We start from the raw sequence: 13944 nt of genomic DNA on the forward strand, positions 1-13944 counted from the left end.
AGAAAACAAAAAGTTGATTATTTTTCCACATTGTCTGCAGCATAAAAAACACTATTTTTAGCTGTTTAAAAGCAACACCTGAGTAACCACATTTGAAAAACCATTTAGAACCTCTTTAGCAGCTGCTTAGCAACACACTAGCAACCACATAGTAACATTCTAAAAAAATAAAAAAACCTTCAGAATGTCTTAAGCAGCTGCATAGCAACACCCTGGAAACAGCAGTGACATTCTACAAAAACCTTCAGAACCTCTTTAGCAGTTGCATAGCAACACCCTGGAAACAGCAAAATTACATTCCAAAAAAACACTCAGAACCCCTTTAGCACCTGCATAGCAAACACACAAGCAACCACATAGTAACATTCTAAAAAAAAAACATTCAGAACCTCTTTAGGAGCTGCATAGCAACACCCTGGAAAAAGCAAAGTAACATTCTAAAAACAATTCAGAACCTCTTTAGGAGCTGCATAGCAACACCCTGGAAAAAGCAAAGTAATATTCTAAAAACAATTCAGAACCTCTTTAGCAGCTGCATAGCAACACCCTGGAAACCGCAAAGTTACATTCTAAAAAAACAACCAGAACCCCTTTAGCAGTTGCATAGCAACACATGAGTAACCACATAGTAACATTAAAAAAAAAACATTCAGAACCTCTTTAGCACCTGAACACCCTGGAAACAGTAAAGTAACATTCTAAAAACAAGTCAGAACCTCTTTAGAAGCTGCAGAGCAACACCCTGGAAGCAGCAGTTACATTCTAAAAAAACACACAGAACCCCTTTAGCAATTGCATAGCAACACCCTGGAAACAGCAGTTACATTCTACAAAAACACTCAGAACCCCTTTAGCAGTTGCATAGCAACACCCTGGAAACAGCAGTTCCATTCTACAAAAACACTCTGAACCCCTTTAGCAGTTGCATAGCAGCATCCTGGAAACAGCAGTTACATTCTACAAAAACACTCAGAACCCCTTTAGCAGTTGCATAGCAACACCCTGGAAACAGCAGTTCCATTCTACAAAAACACTCAGAACCCCTTTAGCAGTTGCATAGCAACACCCTGGAAACAGCAGTTCCATTCTACAAAAACACTCTGAACCCCTTTAGCAGTTGCATAGCAACACCCTGGAAACAGCAGTTCCATTCTACAAAAACACTCTGAACCCCTTTAGCAGTTGCATAGCAACACCCTGGAAACAGCAGTTCCATTCTACACAAACACTCAGAACCTCTTTAGCAGTTGCATAGCAACACCCTGGAAACAGCAGTTCCATTCTACAAAAACACTCTGAACCCCTTTAGCAGTTGCATAGCAACACCCTGGAAACAGCAGTTCCATTCTACAAAAACACTCTGAACCCCTTTAGCAGTTGCATAGCAACACCCTGGAAACAGCAGTTCCATTCTACAAAAACACTCAGAACCCCTTTAGCAGTTGCATAGCAACACCCTGGAAACAGCAGTTCCATTCTACAAAAACACTCAGAACCCCTTTAGCAGTTGCATAGCAACACCCTGGAAACAGCAGTTCCATTCTACAAAAACACTCTGAACCCCTTTAGCAGTTGCATAGCAACACCCTGGAAACAGCAGTTACATTCTACACAAACACTCAGAACCTCTTTAGCAGTTGCATAGCAACACATGAGTAACTGCATAGTAACATTTGAAAAGCCATTTAGAACCTCTTTAGCAGCTGCATAGCAACACCCTGGAAACAGCAAAGTAACATTCTAAAAAACACTCAAAACCTCTTTAGCAGCTGCAAAGCAACACCCAAGCAACCAAATAGTTACATACAAATAAAAATATACATTCAACCGCTTATCAGCTGCATTGCAACAGCCACGCAACCAAATAGTGACATTCTGAAAACTATTCAGAACCTCTTTAGCCACTGCATAGCAACACCCTGGAAACAGCAAAGTTACATTCTACACAAACACTCAGAACCTCTTTAGCAGTTGCATAGCAACACCTGAGTAACCACATAGTAACATTTGAAAAGCCATTTAGAACCTCTTTAGCAGCTGCATAGCAACACCCTGGAAACAGCAAAGTAGCATTCTAAAAAAACACTCAAAACCTCTTTAGCAGCTGCATAGCAACACCCAAGCAACTACATAGTTACATAAAAATATACATTCAACCGCTTAGCATCTGCATTGCCACAGCCAAGCAGCCAAATAGTGACATTCTGAAGGTGGAAGGTGAAACACTCAGAACCTCTTTAGCAATTCCATAGCAACACCTGAGTAACCACATAGTAACAGTCTAAAATTCTTGACTGTACAAAAGTTGTTATGGTGTCACTATGCAGTTGCTAAAGTGTTTTGAGTGGATCTTAGCATGTTGCTATGTGGTTGTTTTCAGTGGTTTCCTCAGAACACCCTAGCAACCACATAGCAACATGCTAAACACCACTCAGCATCAAATACAATTGCAAAAATAAAGCAATATCACGAATGGTGCAAAAATGACACACTTCACCGTTCACTAAAAGCAAAACATCATCGTTAAGGCATCAGCTGACTGCACAAATGTTTTTGAACACTTCAGACAGCAATTTAATGAGGCACAACACCAATGGCGTTAAACATTGACAACAGTCAAGGCCTGTTGTGTGTGTGCTTGTATCTGGCTGTTCAGTGATCCCTGCGTTTACTCACTTAACAGGATCTTTGCCAGAAAACATAGCCTGCTGAGCAAACATCAACACGGCTACATGCTCCTCCTCCTCCTCCCCCCGAGCGGCACAAAACCAGATAGAAAACTCACAGGGGGATTCGATTTCATAGCAACCACCCTCAGCGTTCCCTCCCTCCCTCCCTTGAGCTAAAGGGCGGAGACTGGGAACAGGTGAACACCTATGAGCTCCCAATCCAGCAGGATGCAAATCCTCACAGTTGAAACCTGCCCTTGCAGTTCTGTAGCACGCAGGCTTCTGGAGTCATGGCGAACAGCGCCCTGGAGATTGTGGGAATGTGCGTGACCCTGATCGGGCTCATCGGGGCGGCGGCCAGCACCGGGATGCCGATGTGGCGGGTGACGGCGTTCATCGGGGAGAACATCATTGTGATGGAGACCCGCTACGAGGGCTTGTGGATGAACTGCTTCAGGCAGGCCAACATTCGGATGCAGTGTAAGGTGTACGACTCCCTGCTGGCTCTGCCTCCGGACCTCCAGGCCGCACGGGGTCTCATGTGCTGCTCCGTGGCATTGACCGGTCTGGGTTTGCTAATCGCCATCGTCGGGATGAGGTGCACGGCGTGCATTCGAGACAACGACCGTGCCAAGCGTATGATTCTGATCATCTCGGGTTGCATGATTCTAATAGGCAGCTTCTGCTGCCTCATTCCTGTCTCCTGGACCGGACACGTAATCATCCAGGATTTCTACAACCCCTTGCTCATCGACGCCCAACGCAGAGAACTCGGGGAGGCGCTGTACATCGGTTGGGTGTCGTCTGCCTTCCTGTTCGCTGGCGGTTGCATATTCACCTGCTGCAGTGGCCCCCTGGACAAGGGTCCAGACCCAAGGTACATGTACTCCAGGAAAGCACCTGCCCCCTATGTGGCCTATCAGCCACAACCCGTGGCCTTCCACCCGCAAGCGCGGTCGGACTACAGCCATTCGTCCGGACCCCCATCATTCATTCAGCCGGCGTATCAAGTGTCCAGACAGCAGTCGTTCATTCAGCCGTCATACCAACCCTCCAGACAGCAGTCATTCATACAACCGTCCAGACATCCGTCCGCCCGCAGCGCAGTGGCTTATCTCTGAAGTCCACAGGCTTGTGTGTTTGCATTTTTTTCTGTTTGTGTGTGTTAGAGAGAAAAGGAAAGTATGGACTTCTAAACAAATGCTTTTTAAAAAAAGAAAAAAGAATAAAATTGTAACATTTAAATGGTTTTGTGTAACAGGTAGTTGTACATTGCGTTTTTGCCAGTTTCCTTCTTGTTTTTGATCGGATTTAAATACTGTTTTTACTTTGGCTTAAATATCTAAGAGCAGGTGAGAAACAGAAAGGACAGACTTCAAACCAAAGTTGTCGTTTTTTTTAAAGAAAAGGATCATTTGGAAAACAATTTTGGGTGACACAAGTTACTAAACTTAAAATAATAACTGTAACTATAGTAAGTAAATTAAAAGTACATTCTACTTACATAGTACGTGTTGTTAATTAAAATTCCTCAGTGCTTATGTAAGTGCAATGTACGTCACATTGACCTAAAGTGTAACCCAATTTGAAAGTTGAAATGGTTTTCAATGTGAAAAAGTGGCTTGTACATTTCATTCTTTGCTATGGTTTTGACTATCTGAATGTCATTTATACTTTGTTCCTGTTTTTATATGTATGTAGGAGCACTTTGAGAACTGTGACTGAGATGTTGTTTTATATGTTTGATCATATCTCAGGGTGTTGTAAAGTGTGTCACTTGAGGTATAACTTCAAAGCTGTCTAAAACAGAAACTATGAAAGAAGTGTTTAATATCCAGATATTTTTGTAAATATCAATGCACAAATCAATGATTTAAATCAATAAACTAGTGAAGTATCTTTTAGGATAAGATATTTGCTTTTCCTCAAATCTTTCTGCATTTGCATGTCATTAGAAACTGTGGTGTTCTGGTTTCTGTTGTGTATTTGCTCAGTAATAATTCTTGGAAGAAATCTGTTCATCTCTATGCTTCAGAGGATGTGTTTTCTCAAAAAAGTCACGGGGTCTGAGTTACAGGCAGGTGCTGAATTCGGAGGTTTAGTTCAGCTCACTGCCTTTAAGATCTTTATGCCCTGCGGCTTCAGATAAACAGAAAGCCACAGTGAAACGTAAGACGGCTATTGTTTTGAGCGTCTCTGTGTGGAGTAGACACACCCAGAGCGAGTGAATGACACAAGAGCGGTTGGTGTTAGTATAGTAGTGTATAAGCAGAACCAGGAAACGGATCAGAACTATCTTGGAGAATGCAATCAAAGAACGCATTTTAAGGAGCTCATTGAAGAAAGAAAGGGTGGAGAAAACAAAAACATTTGATTTGATTTGATTCATTTGATTCAATACCAAAAATAATGATCAAAAACATAGTTCAGTCTATTTAACCTTGTTCCCAATTATATTGTGAAGACAAAAGTCACTCCATAGTGCCTATAGTGTGTTCTAAATCGCTCACTTATGAGGTCCAATTTGTGTTAAAATACTTTCTTAGAAGTTTGCTTACCAAGGCCAAAAAAATTATTCAGGCCCTTCATAGATAGGACACATTTAAATTATGTCCTCTTTACTTAAATATATGTAATTTTGTCTCAACTTAATTGAATTGTGTTTAATCAACCTAATATATTTAAAACTGAAGTTTACTTAATTCATTCGTGTGAAAACTACATGAAATATTTGTGCTGACATAACTAACTGGGCAGTGGATCTGTAGTTCCCAGCATGTTTTGCAAGGGACTGCATTAGGAGAGTACATAGGGATTAAAGTGTTATTTTATGTGTTTTTCAGTAAATTAATTTTTTATTTTTATTTTAGTGTTTAATATTCAGTTATGTTGGACATTGAGGAGGTTCTGTAATTTTGTGGTTACCGTTATGCAGAAGAGTCACTTATACACAAATTCATCAGATGGAGTTCCTGCTCCAAATTAAATTTGAGTTTGTCCAATTAGTTATTTTTGCATTTTATTTAAAAAAAATATGCTTGTTGTTATTTAAAAGTTTTAAAGGTAAATTAAATTGATAAATGTGTTCACCTTACATAATAAACTTTTATATATTTAACATAACATTATTAAGTAAACATATAAATATTACATAACAGTGGCAACTTCAAATGGTTTGTATTTACTCAAAGAAATTTTGTCAGCTTTACTTGAATTTATTTTGTTCATATAACTAAATTGGTATTTTAAATAAATGCTCAATATGTGCAACCACACTTTTAAAAAAAAAAGTTTAAGGAAACCAGCTTCAGAACATTTTTGAGTTTTCTCAACTTAGGGTCAATAGTTGTACAAACTTTGTTTGCGTTATCTCAACTTTTTTCATGTTAAATAGTTAAATAAACTTTAAAAGCTGAATTTGTCATACAAAACATAAGTTGGATTTTTTACAGTGACCTTGACACACCTTTTTAAGTAAATTCAACAAGTCCTTTTTTTAGTGTAGGCAGCTCACTGGGTTTTAGAACAGCCTGTAAGAACTGTGGTAGTTCAGGCCGCTAATGCCAAAAGATGTGGGTGTTTACCGGGAAAAGTGACTTTGATTAGAGTTATACAAACGTCATCATGCCTGTGTGGCACAATAGTCTCCGACTATAGTGTTTTTGATGAAATGTACATTTATGCATGATAAATAACAATAATGACATTTAAAATAGACAATGCAATAAGCTGCAACCAAACATATTGTCCAAAACTGTCATTGTCTAAGCTATCCACCTTATTTTTTATGTAAGAGCGGCGCAGTAACTTGTAACTCCGCTGTCACATGATTGTAGTTATTTAGCTGTGTGAAACCAGCCCAGCTGCTTCATATTGCAAGCTTGTATTTCTTTAATTTATCATCATAATCATAAACAGACTGGTTTGTAGCACAAATAGTTTTAGCGTTTTCTGCACTTTGTTATTCTTCCAGTTCTCCACCTAGAGCGGCTAATGAATCAGAAGTCTCACACATTCCCGGGAAACAGCTTACTTCTGCATTAGTGCCAAATAAGGTGGATAAAAGAAACTCCGCTTCCAAAGCACTGCTTGAAAGCAGATTGGTGCAGCTGCTCCCTCTAGTGATGAAGTATGAGGATGCTAAAACTCTTCCTTAGTCAAGGTCATCTGAGATATATGAGAGGGGCCTTGTTGACAGAATTTGGCCACTGGAGAGTAAACACCATCAGCATCTCTACATACCCTCATCCTCCTGAACCAATCAGAAGACACCGCTGCCACTTTCCCATAACAGAGAGTTATCATTAAGATGTATAATAGCACACTCTGAACACTGTCATGTGGATCTTTGTGGAAACGGACTGCCTTATTTGATCTAGGGACAACATTTACCTAATACACCTGTGTTTTTGTGTTTAACACGCTGAGGCTGAGACCTCTGGATTTGAACACTAAATCACTTGCCCAACAGGATTATCTTTGTTCAGAACAGGGTGAGTGGATTCATTCATTTGTTGAGGATAGTTTCCTGTCATCTAAGGAGACATGTTCTTTTGTTGAAAACAAAAACGGCTTGACAGAGAACAATAGAAATCAACAGAAGAATTAAACATTTGCTTAAAAACAGATTTGAGCCTTTGTATAATTTTATAAAAATGAAAGTGCGTTCTCTTCAATAGTTTGGGGTTGGTGATTTTTTTGTAAATGTTTTTTTGATAAAAGTCTCTCATGTTCACCAAGGCTGCATTTATTGGATCAAAACTACATTAAATCAGCACTATAGAAATACACTGCCCAGACAAAAACAAAAGTCACTCTTCAATTCACTGTTTATAAGAGTCTATGATTGGATCATTATTGCAGTGATTATTATGTTTCTAGCATGTTATATGTTTGGCAACAGTTCTTCTAACCCTGATTGATGAAGCGTTAGCAATACAAAATCTTGACCAAAACTTGATGCACCACTGTTGTGATGTTAGGTGCATCGATATTTGATCAAGATCTTGTACTGACAACGCAAGAGTCCATCACTCTGTAAAGTCTCCTCCAGCACATCCCAAAGACTTTCAGTGAGTTTAAGGTCTGGACTCAGAGGTGCCAATTCTTCATGTCTGAAAATGCCAACCCCAACCATTCTTTCAGAGTCTGAGCTGATGAATCTTGACATCCCAGAATACTTCATCAATCAGGGTTAGAAGAACTGTTGGCAAACAAACTATGCTAGAAACATAATTGCCTAATCACTGCAGTAATGATCCAATCATAGATTCAGAAGCATTTGCCAATTTAAATCCAAACAGCAGCTTTTGTTTGGTTTTGGGAGTGTATTAAAATATCTGTTTTCTATGTGAATTTATTGTAAAATGTAATCAAAGTTGAATTTTAAGCATCATTACTTCAGTCTTCAGTTCCACATGGTCCTTCGGAAATCATGATTTACAAGAATGATTATATATTTTTTCTCTACTTTTAGGGAAACTACAGAAATAGACAAAAGCGTGTGAGGCAGAGGTCAGTGATGGTTCAGGGCAAGTTAGAACTCATCGCTCTGTGTCTGGGCATCATCGGTCTGATCGGGACGGTGGCCGTCACGGGCCTTCCCATGTGGAAAGTGACGGCGTTCATTGGGGAGAATATCATTGTGATGGAGACCCGTTGGGAGGGCCTGTGGATGACGTGCTTCAGGCAGGCCAACATCCACATGCAGTGCAAAGTCTACGACTCTCTGCTGTTCCTCCCGCCGGACCTGCAGGCGGCCCGAGGCTTGACGTGTAGCGCTCTGGCGCTGTCTGCACTCGGCCTGCTCGTGTCTCTTCTCGGCCTCCGTTGCACATCGTGTCTCGAGGATCAACCGCGCGTCAAAAGCATGTTTGCCATTGCGGCCGGTGCGATGCAGATTTTAGCGTGCGTTTGCGTTATCATCCCGGTCTCTTGGACGGCTCACACTGTTATTAGAGACTTCTATAACCCTCTACTGCTCGACGCGCAGCGCAGGGAACTAGGAGAGGCGCTGTATATCGGTTGGGTAACTAGTGCTTTTCTTTTGGCGTCTGGGGTTATATTTCTCTGTCGTCGTGTTGGTCCAAAATCAGGCTCATCATTTCACGCTCCTCGAACGGTTAATAAACCCGTGTTAAACCGCTTCCAGCCCTTTAACTCTATAAGACACCAGCCTTTGCTCCAGAACAACAGCTTCTCCATTCAGCCTTCTGTGCTCAGCTACGCCATTACGCCTTCAAGTGGTCAACATTCACCTTACAGCGAGCAGCCGGTGACCACAGGGTCTTTAGTGTACGGTCAAAACATCATGCCACCTCAGAACATGAACTATCATGGCCCAAATGTGATGTATGTATCCCCAAGCCCACAGCACCCCGGTCAGCTTTCCACAAACTTCAAAGGAAGCAACAGCATCTATCCCTACGCGTCCTTCACCTCCGGATCCACATTTCATCCTGTCCCGCAGAACCCGCTGTTTGTAGGGTACATCTACTCCAGGGTGCAGTCATACAGCTCAGACAGTAGCGCTGGACTGCGTATCTAAGGGTTTTTGGTGTATTTCAACATTTATTTGTTTAAATAGTAGAAATGTTCTTATACTGGAATGACAATGCTGCTAATTTTCAAACATTTTTATTTACTGAAACTAGGAGTGGCAAGGTGGCAATGAGTGGCAATGAAACAGATTGTCTTTTCTTGCTTGGTGATGTTTTTCTGTGTGAAACGGCTTCTCAAACAAGCAAAAATGTAGTTGATATTGTCCGTGGGGAATTGATTGACTGGTTGTGGTTTGCTATTGGTCAATCTCATGTGAGTGACAGGTTGCCCCGCCCTTATGCCAGTAAACACGTCATTCGTTAAGAGAAGAGATGTCGCTGCAAAAGGAGAAGTTATTTAAGATTTATTTAAGATTAAAGATGACGAGGCACATGAATGCACAGATAAATCATTAACACTGCAATATTTCATTAAAAAACATGAACTGCCGATTTTTATTTCATGGTAGCTAATTATAATTAGGCTAATTCAAAATTCCACAATTCCAAAAGTTTCAACAACTGTATTTTCTTTTGGATTTGCCTTTTTTGAGTTCATGATTAGCCTACATTTCCTTTTTATTACTTTCACAAATAGCAAATTCTCAGCAAATCCTACCCAAAAAAATATATTAGAGCTTAACAGAACTAGCCAAATTTATATTGGTGAATATAATTTCATGACGTTTCAAAAATTTTATTAATTGCCATGCCTTTTCCAGGTCTAAAAATCACACTTTTAAAATTCCCTCATATCCAGGTTTTCCAAGATCAAGAGAACTCTTACATCAGTTTAATTTTGTAGACACTATTACAAAAAAACTTTTTTTGTTTTTTTATTTTGAAAGAAACTATGAGCAAGTGTGTATATACACTCACCTAAAGGATTATTAGGAACACCATACTAATACTGTGTTTGACCCCCTTTCGCCTTCAGAACTGCCTTAATTATGTGGCATTGATTCAACAAGGTGCTGAAAGCATTCTTTAGAAATGTTGGCCCATATTGATAGGATAGCATCTTGCAGTTGATGGAGATTTGTGGGATGCACATCCAGGGCACGAAGCTCCCGTTCCACCACATCCCAAAGATGCTCTATTGGGTTGAGATCTGGTGACTGTGGGGGCCATTTTAGTACAGTGAACTCATTGTCATGTTCAAGAAACCAGTTTGAAATGATTTCAGCTTTGTGACATGGTGCATTATCCTGCTGGAAGTAGCCATCAGAGGATGGGTACATGGTGATCATAAAAAGATGGACATGGTCAGATACAATGCAGATAGGCCGTGGCATATAAATAATGCTCAATTGGCACTAAGGGGCCTAAAGTGTGCCAAGAAAACATCCCCCACACCATTACACCACCACCACCAGCCTGCACAGTGGTAACAAGGCATGATGGATCCATGTTCTTATTCTGTTTACGCCAAATTCTGACTCTACCATCTGAATGTCTTAACAGAAATCGAGACTCATCAGACCAGGCAACATTTTTCCAGTCTTCAACTGTCCAATTTTGGTGAGCTTGTGCAAATTGTAGCCTCTTTTTCCTATTTGTAGTGGAGATGAGTGTTACCCGGTGGGGTCTTCTGCTGTTGTAGCCCATCCGCCTCAAGGTTGTGCGTGTTGCGGCTTCACAAATGCTTTGCTGCATACCTCGGTTGTAACGAGTGGCTATTTCAGTCAAAGTTGCTCTTCTATCAGCTTGAATCAGTCGGCCCATTCTCCTCTGACCTCTAGCATCAACGAGGCATTTTCGCTCACAGGACTGCCGTGTACTGGATGTTTTTCCCTTTTAACACCATTGTTTGTAAACCCTAGAAAAGGTTGTGCGTGTAATTCCTAGTTACCGAGCAGATTGTGAAATACTTAGACCGGACCGTCTGGCAAAAACAACAATGCTACGCTCAAAATTGCTTAAATCACCTTCCTTTCCCATTCTGACATTCAGTTTGGAGTTCAGGAGATTGCCTTGACCAGGACCACACCCCTAAATGCATTGAAGCAACTGCCATGTGATTGGTTGATTAGATAATTGCATTAATGAGAAATTGAACAGGTGTTCCTAATAATCCTTCAGGTGAGTGTATGTAATGCATGCAACAAATAAATCACAAATATTTAGTTTATTAAAGGGATAGTTCACCCCAAAATGAAAATGATATCATAATTTACTCACCAACGTTGTTCTAAACCTGTATGAGTTTCTCTGTTCTGTCAACAGTGATATTTTGAAGAAGTTGATAGCCAACCAGCTGCTGAAGAAATTAGTAGGAAAATATACTATGGAAGTCAATACGGGCCAGAAACTGTGTGCTCACTAACATTCTTCAAAATATCTTCTGTGCTCAACACAAGGTAGAAACTTACACTGATTTGGAACAACTTGAAGGTGAGCAAATAATGAGAAAATTTTCATTTTGGGGTGGATTATCCCTTTATAGTAAACATTTCACCAGTGTCTTTTTTCGCAGGGCTTTTTAAAATGTTAAATGGATTCAGCATCACAGCTGAGAACAGAAGTGTTTAAAACTGTCATGGCATCATTTTACTGCAGTTCCAGAGTTTCAACTCTTTGTCCCATGAGATAAAATGGCAGAATGCAGGTAGAATACAGAGGGTCCCGCACCAGATGAGCATCTGTCATTGGATGGAGAACTCCAGGTAAAAACTCAAAGCTGCCATTGTTTGTTATAAATCCAGCCCCCATACACAACCTTTGTTTCACATTGAGGCATGCGGACAGCAAACACTGAATCAGCACACAACACATCAGACTGGTTTTAGCCCTGTGGGATGATATTTACTGGCAGTTAAGAACGTGGCATGTTATTCTCTAAATAAACAGCTGAGTTTGTCCTGGAGCTGAGAATATGACAATATTTGAAGAGATAATGTGTGAATATCCCATGGTTCTCTCTTTTCAGCTGATGGGGAACTCGTATACTACTACACTGCAAGTCTCTGCTGTTTCTATCACTTGTGACTTTGAGATACAATGTATTAAGATTGGCTAGTTGTCACAGAGTGTGTCTCATGTCAGCTATCTTGGGTGTAATGGTTGTTCACTTTCCATTGCAATCCTGTAATAGGTTGTTATTGACTTTTTAAAGTGTGATAATTTCCCCTGACCTTCCATTTTCATTATGATGTTTAACCAGTAGATGGCCTTACTGAGTATTTACTGTAGTTATTATCACCCTTACAACTTACAAGTGTGGCTAATTGGAGATTTCATTTTGTAAATTGTAAATTGTATTGCAAACATTCCCTGTTACACTGTAAAGAAATACACAAACAATTCCCATTTGAAGTCGAGTGAGTTGTCAAAGTAAACACCTCTAGTGTGAAACATCCTGTAGAAATGCATTAACCGGCCTCTGGCTTTGTTTACAGGGGCGTAACTGTTGGCTATCCTCCCTCTCTAAATGATCTGTGATCCAGATCCTGTCTCTGTAATCCCTCTAATGCCGTATAAACCCACTGTCACAAAGACCTAAAGGATACGGGTAGCGATCCAGAGCATAGAAATCAGTTTCAAAGTGCTTTTTTTTTCAGCTGATTGAACATTAAAGGCACAATATGTAAGATTTTTTTGATTAAAATATCAAAAAAACACTAGAACAAGGTTATATATTTTGCTGACTTGTGTACTTACATTATCCCAAATGTTTCCAAGAATGTTTAAATCCAGAGAAATAATAAATAATTTTAACCAGGACATGGACTGTGTCTGTGCTTCCCATCAATGACATCATACCCGTGTTACCCTCGATCTCCGGTTTTATTTTGTAGTAACCATGGAAACACCAAAGACGCTTTCATATATATGTGTTTTATTAGACAGGTGAGCAAATGTTTGGATATATTCAGAAAATGAATCATTGTTATACAGCTCAACACAGTTAGACTTACTGATTAAATCTAGTTTTCTTGACTTACAGCAAGTACAATGTTTTACCATGACTAATATCGATTTAGCTCACTGCAGTGTGAACAAGTGTCTCATATGCCAAACGAACGCACAGAGTGACATTATAAAATGATAAACAGTTTTGCGTTTCCCCACACACGCATGAACAGAGGAAGCAGAAGCGATGACTGGTACAATAAAAGCTCCGGGAAATCAAGGCATCATCAAGCTACCCCTTTGTTTTGAATAAGCGACCTCTAGGTGAAAAATTAAATATTGTGGCTTTAAAAAAAATTGACAGTCAATCAGAACCCATCCTGCTTTAAAGATCTTGAGCATTTAAAGTGGCAGATGACAAAACTGCAGCACGTGCTTATGTTGTGTAATTTCGAGGTGACCACGTGATGTCCTATTTGGAGCTGTTAACGTCCTCAGACTCGGAATGATACGCTGCTATGGCAACACTATCAATGTCAAATAGAATCTGCGGTGGTCAGATGGCCATCACGTGGGCGCACTCAGATAATGCACAGTTGTAATTACGAGTTCTAAAAAGTCGTAATCATACATTTATAGGAATTACTATGGCATGAATGCATGTTTTAATTAAAAATAATTGTTTTAATTAGAAAGAAAAAGTTGGTGTTCGCTGAGGAGTAGGCTATTCCAGAAAGCAAGGTTAACTTACCGTCACATTATATACCCTGAACTCCAGGATGATTTACCCAAACCTTGCTTATGCAAGGTAAGCGACGAATTGATGCTTCACCATGTAAACGGACAAGTGCACCATTTTACTTCCTTCTTTTGTTTAATGGCGA

The 13944-nt window shown here is 40.1% G+C and overlaps 2 protein-coding genes across 6 annotated transcripts in view; both read left to right on the forward strand.

Annotated features, from left to right (window-relative positions):
- The window catches only part of cldn8.1 (claudin 8.1), a 29855-nt gene extending 17097 nt beyond the window's left edge, over window positions 1-12758 (forward strand). The window contains exons 3-4 of one of the 5 annotated variants that reach the window (XR_010906805.1): window positions 11768-11874; window positions 12607-12758. Coding sequence is in view for 2 of the 5 variants with exons in the window: in XM_067451300.1 (XP_067307401.1) it covers window positions 2960-3790 (831 nt within the window). In the remaining 3 variants the exon portion in view is untranslated. The other 4 variants (XM_067451301.1, XR_010906803.1, XR_010906804.1 and 1 more) reach the window with 4 other exon arrangements.
- On the forward strand, window positions 8191-9389 carry LOC137084822 (claudin-8-like). Its single transcript, XM_067451299.1, has one exon. The coding sequence runs from the start codon at window positions 8191-8193 to the stop codon at window positions 9214-9216; it is 1026 nt and encodes a 341-aa protein (XP_067307400.1). The 3' UTR covers window positions 9217-9389.
- Window positions 12759-13944: the final 1186 nt, after the last annotated feature.

This window comes from Pseudorasbora parva, chromosome 8 (genome assembly GCF_024679245.1).
Source record: "Pseudorasbora parva isolate DD20220531a chromosome 8, ASM2467924v1, whole genome shotgun sequence".
Taxonomy (NCBI): domain Eukaryota; kingdom Metazoa; phylum Chordata; class Actinopteri; order Cypriniformes; family Gobionidae; genus Pseudorasbora; species Pseudorasbora parva.

Bases quoted from the DNA above. Each gene is read 5' to 3' on its own strand.
- LOC137084822 (XM_067451299.1), top strand. From the start codon at position 8,191: ATGGTTCAGGGCAAGTTAGAACTCATCGCTCTGTGTCTGGGCATCATC.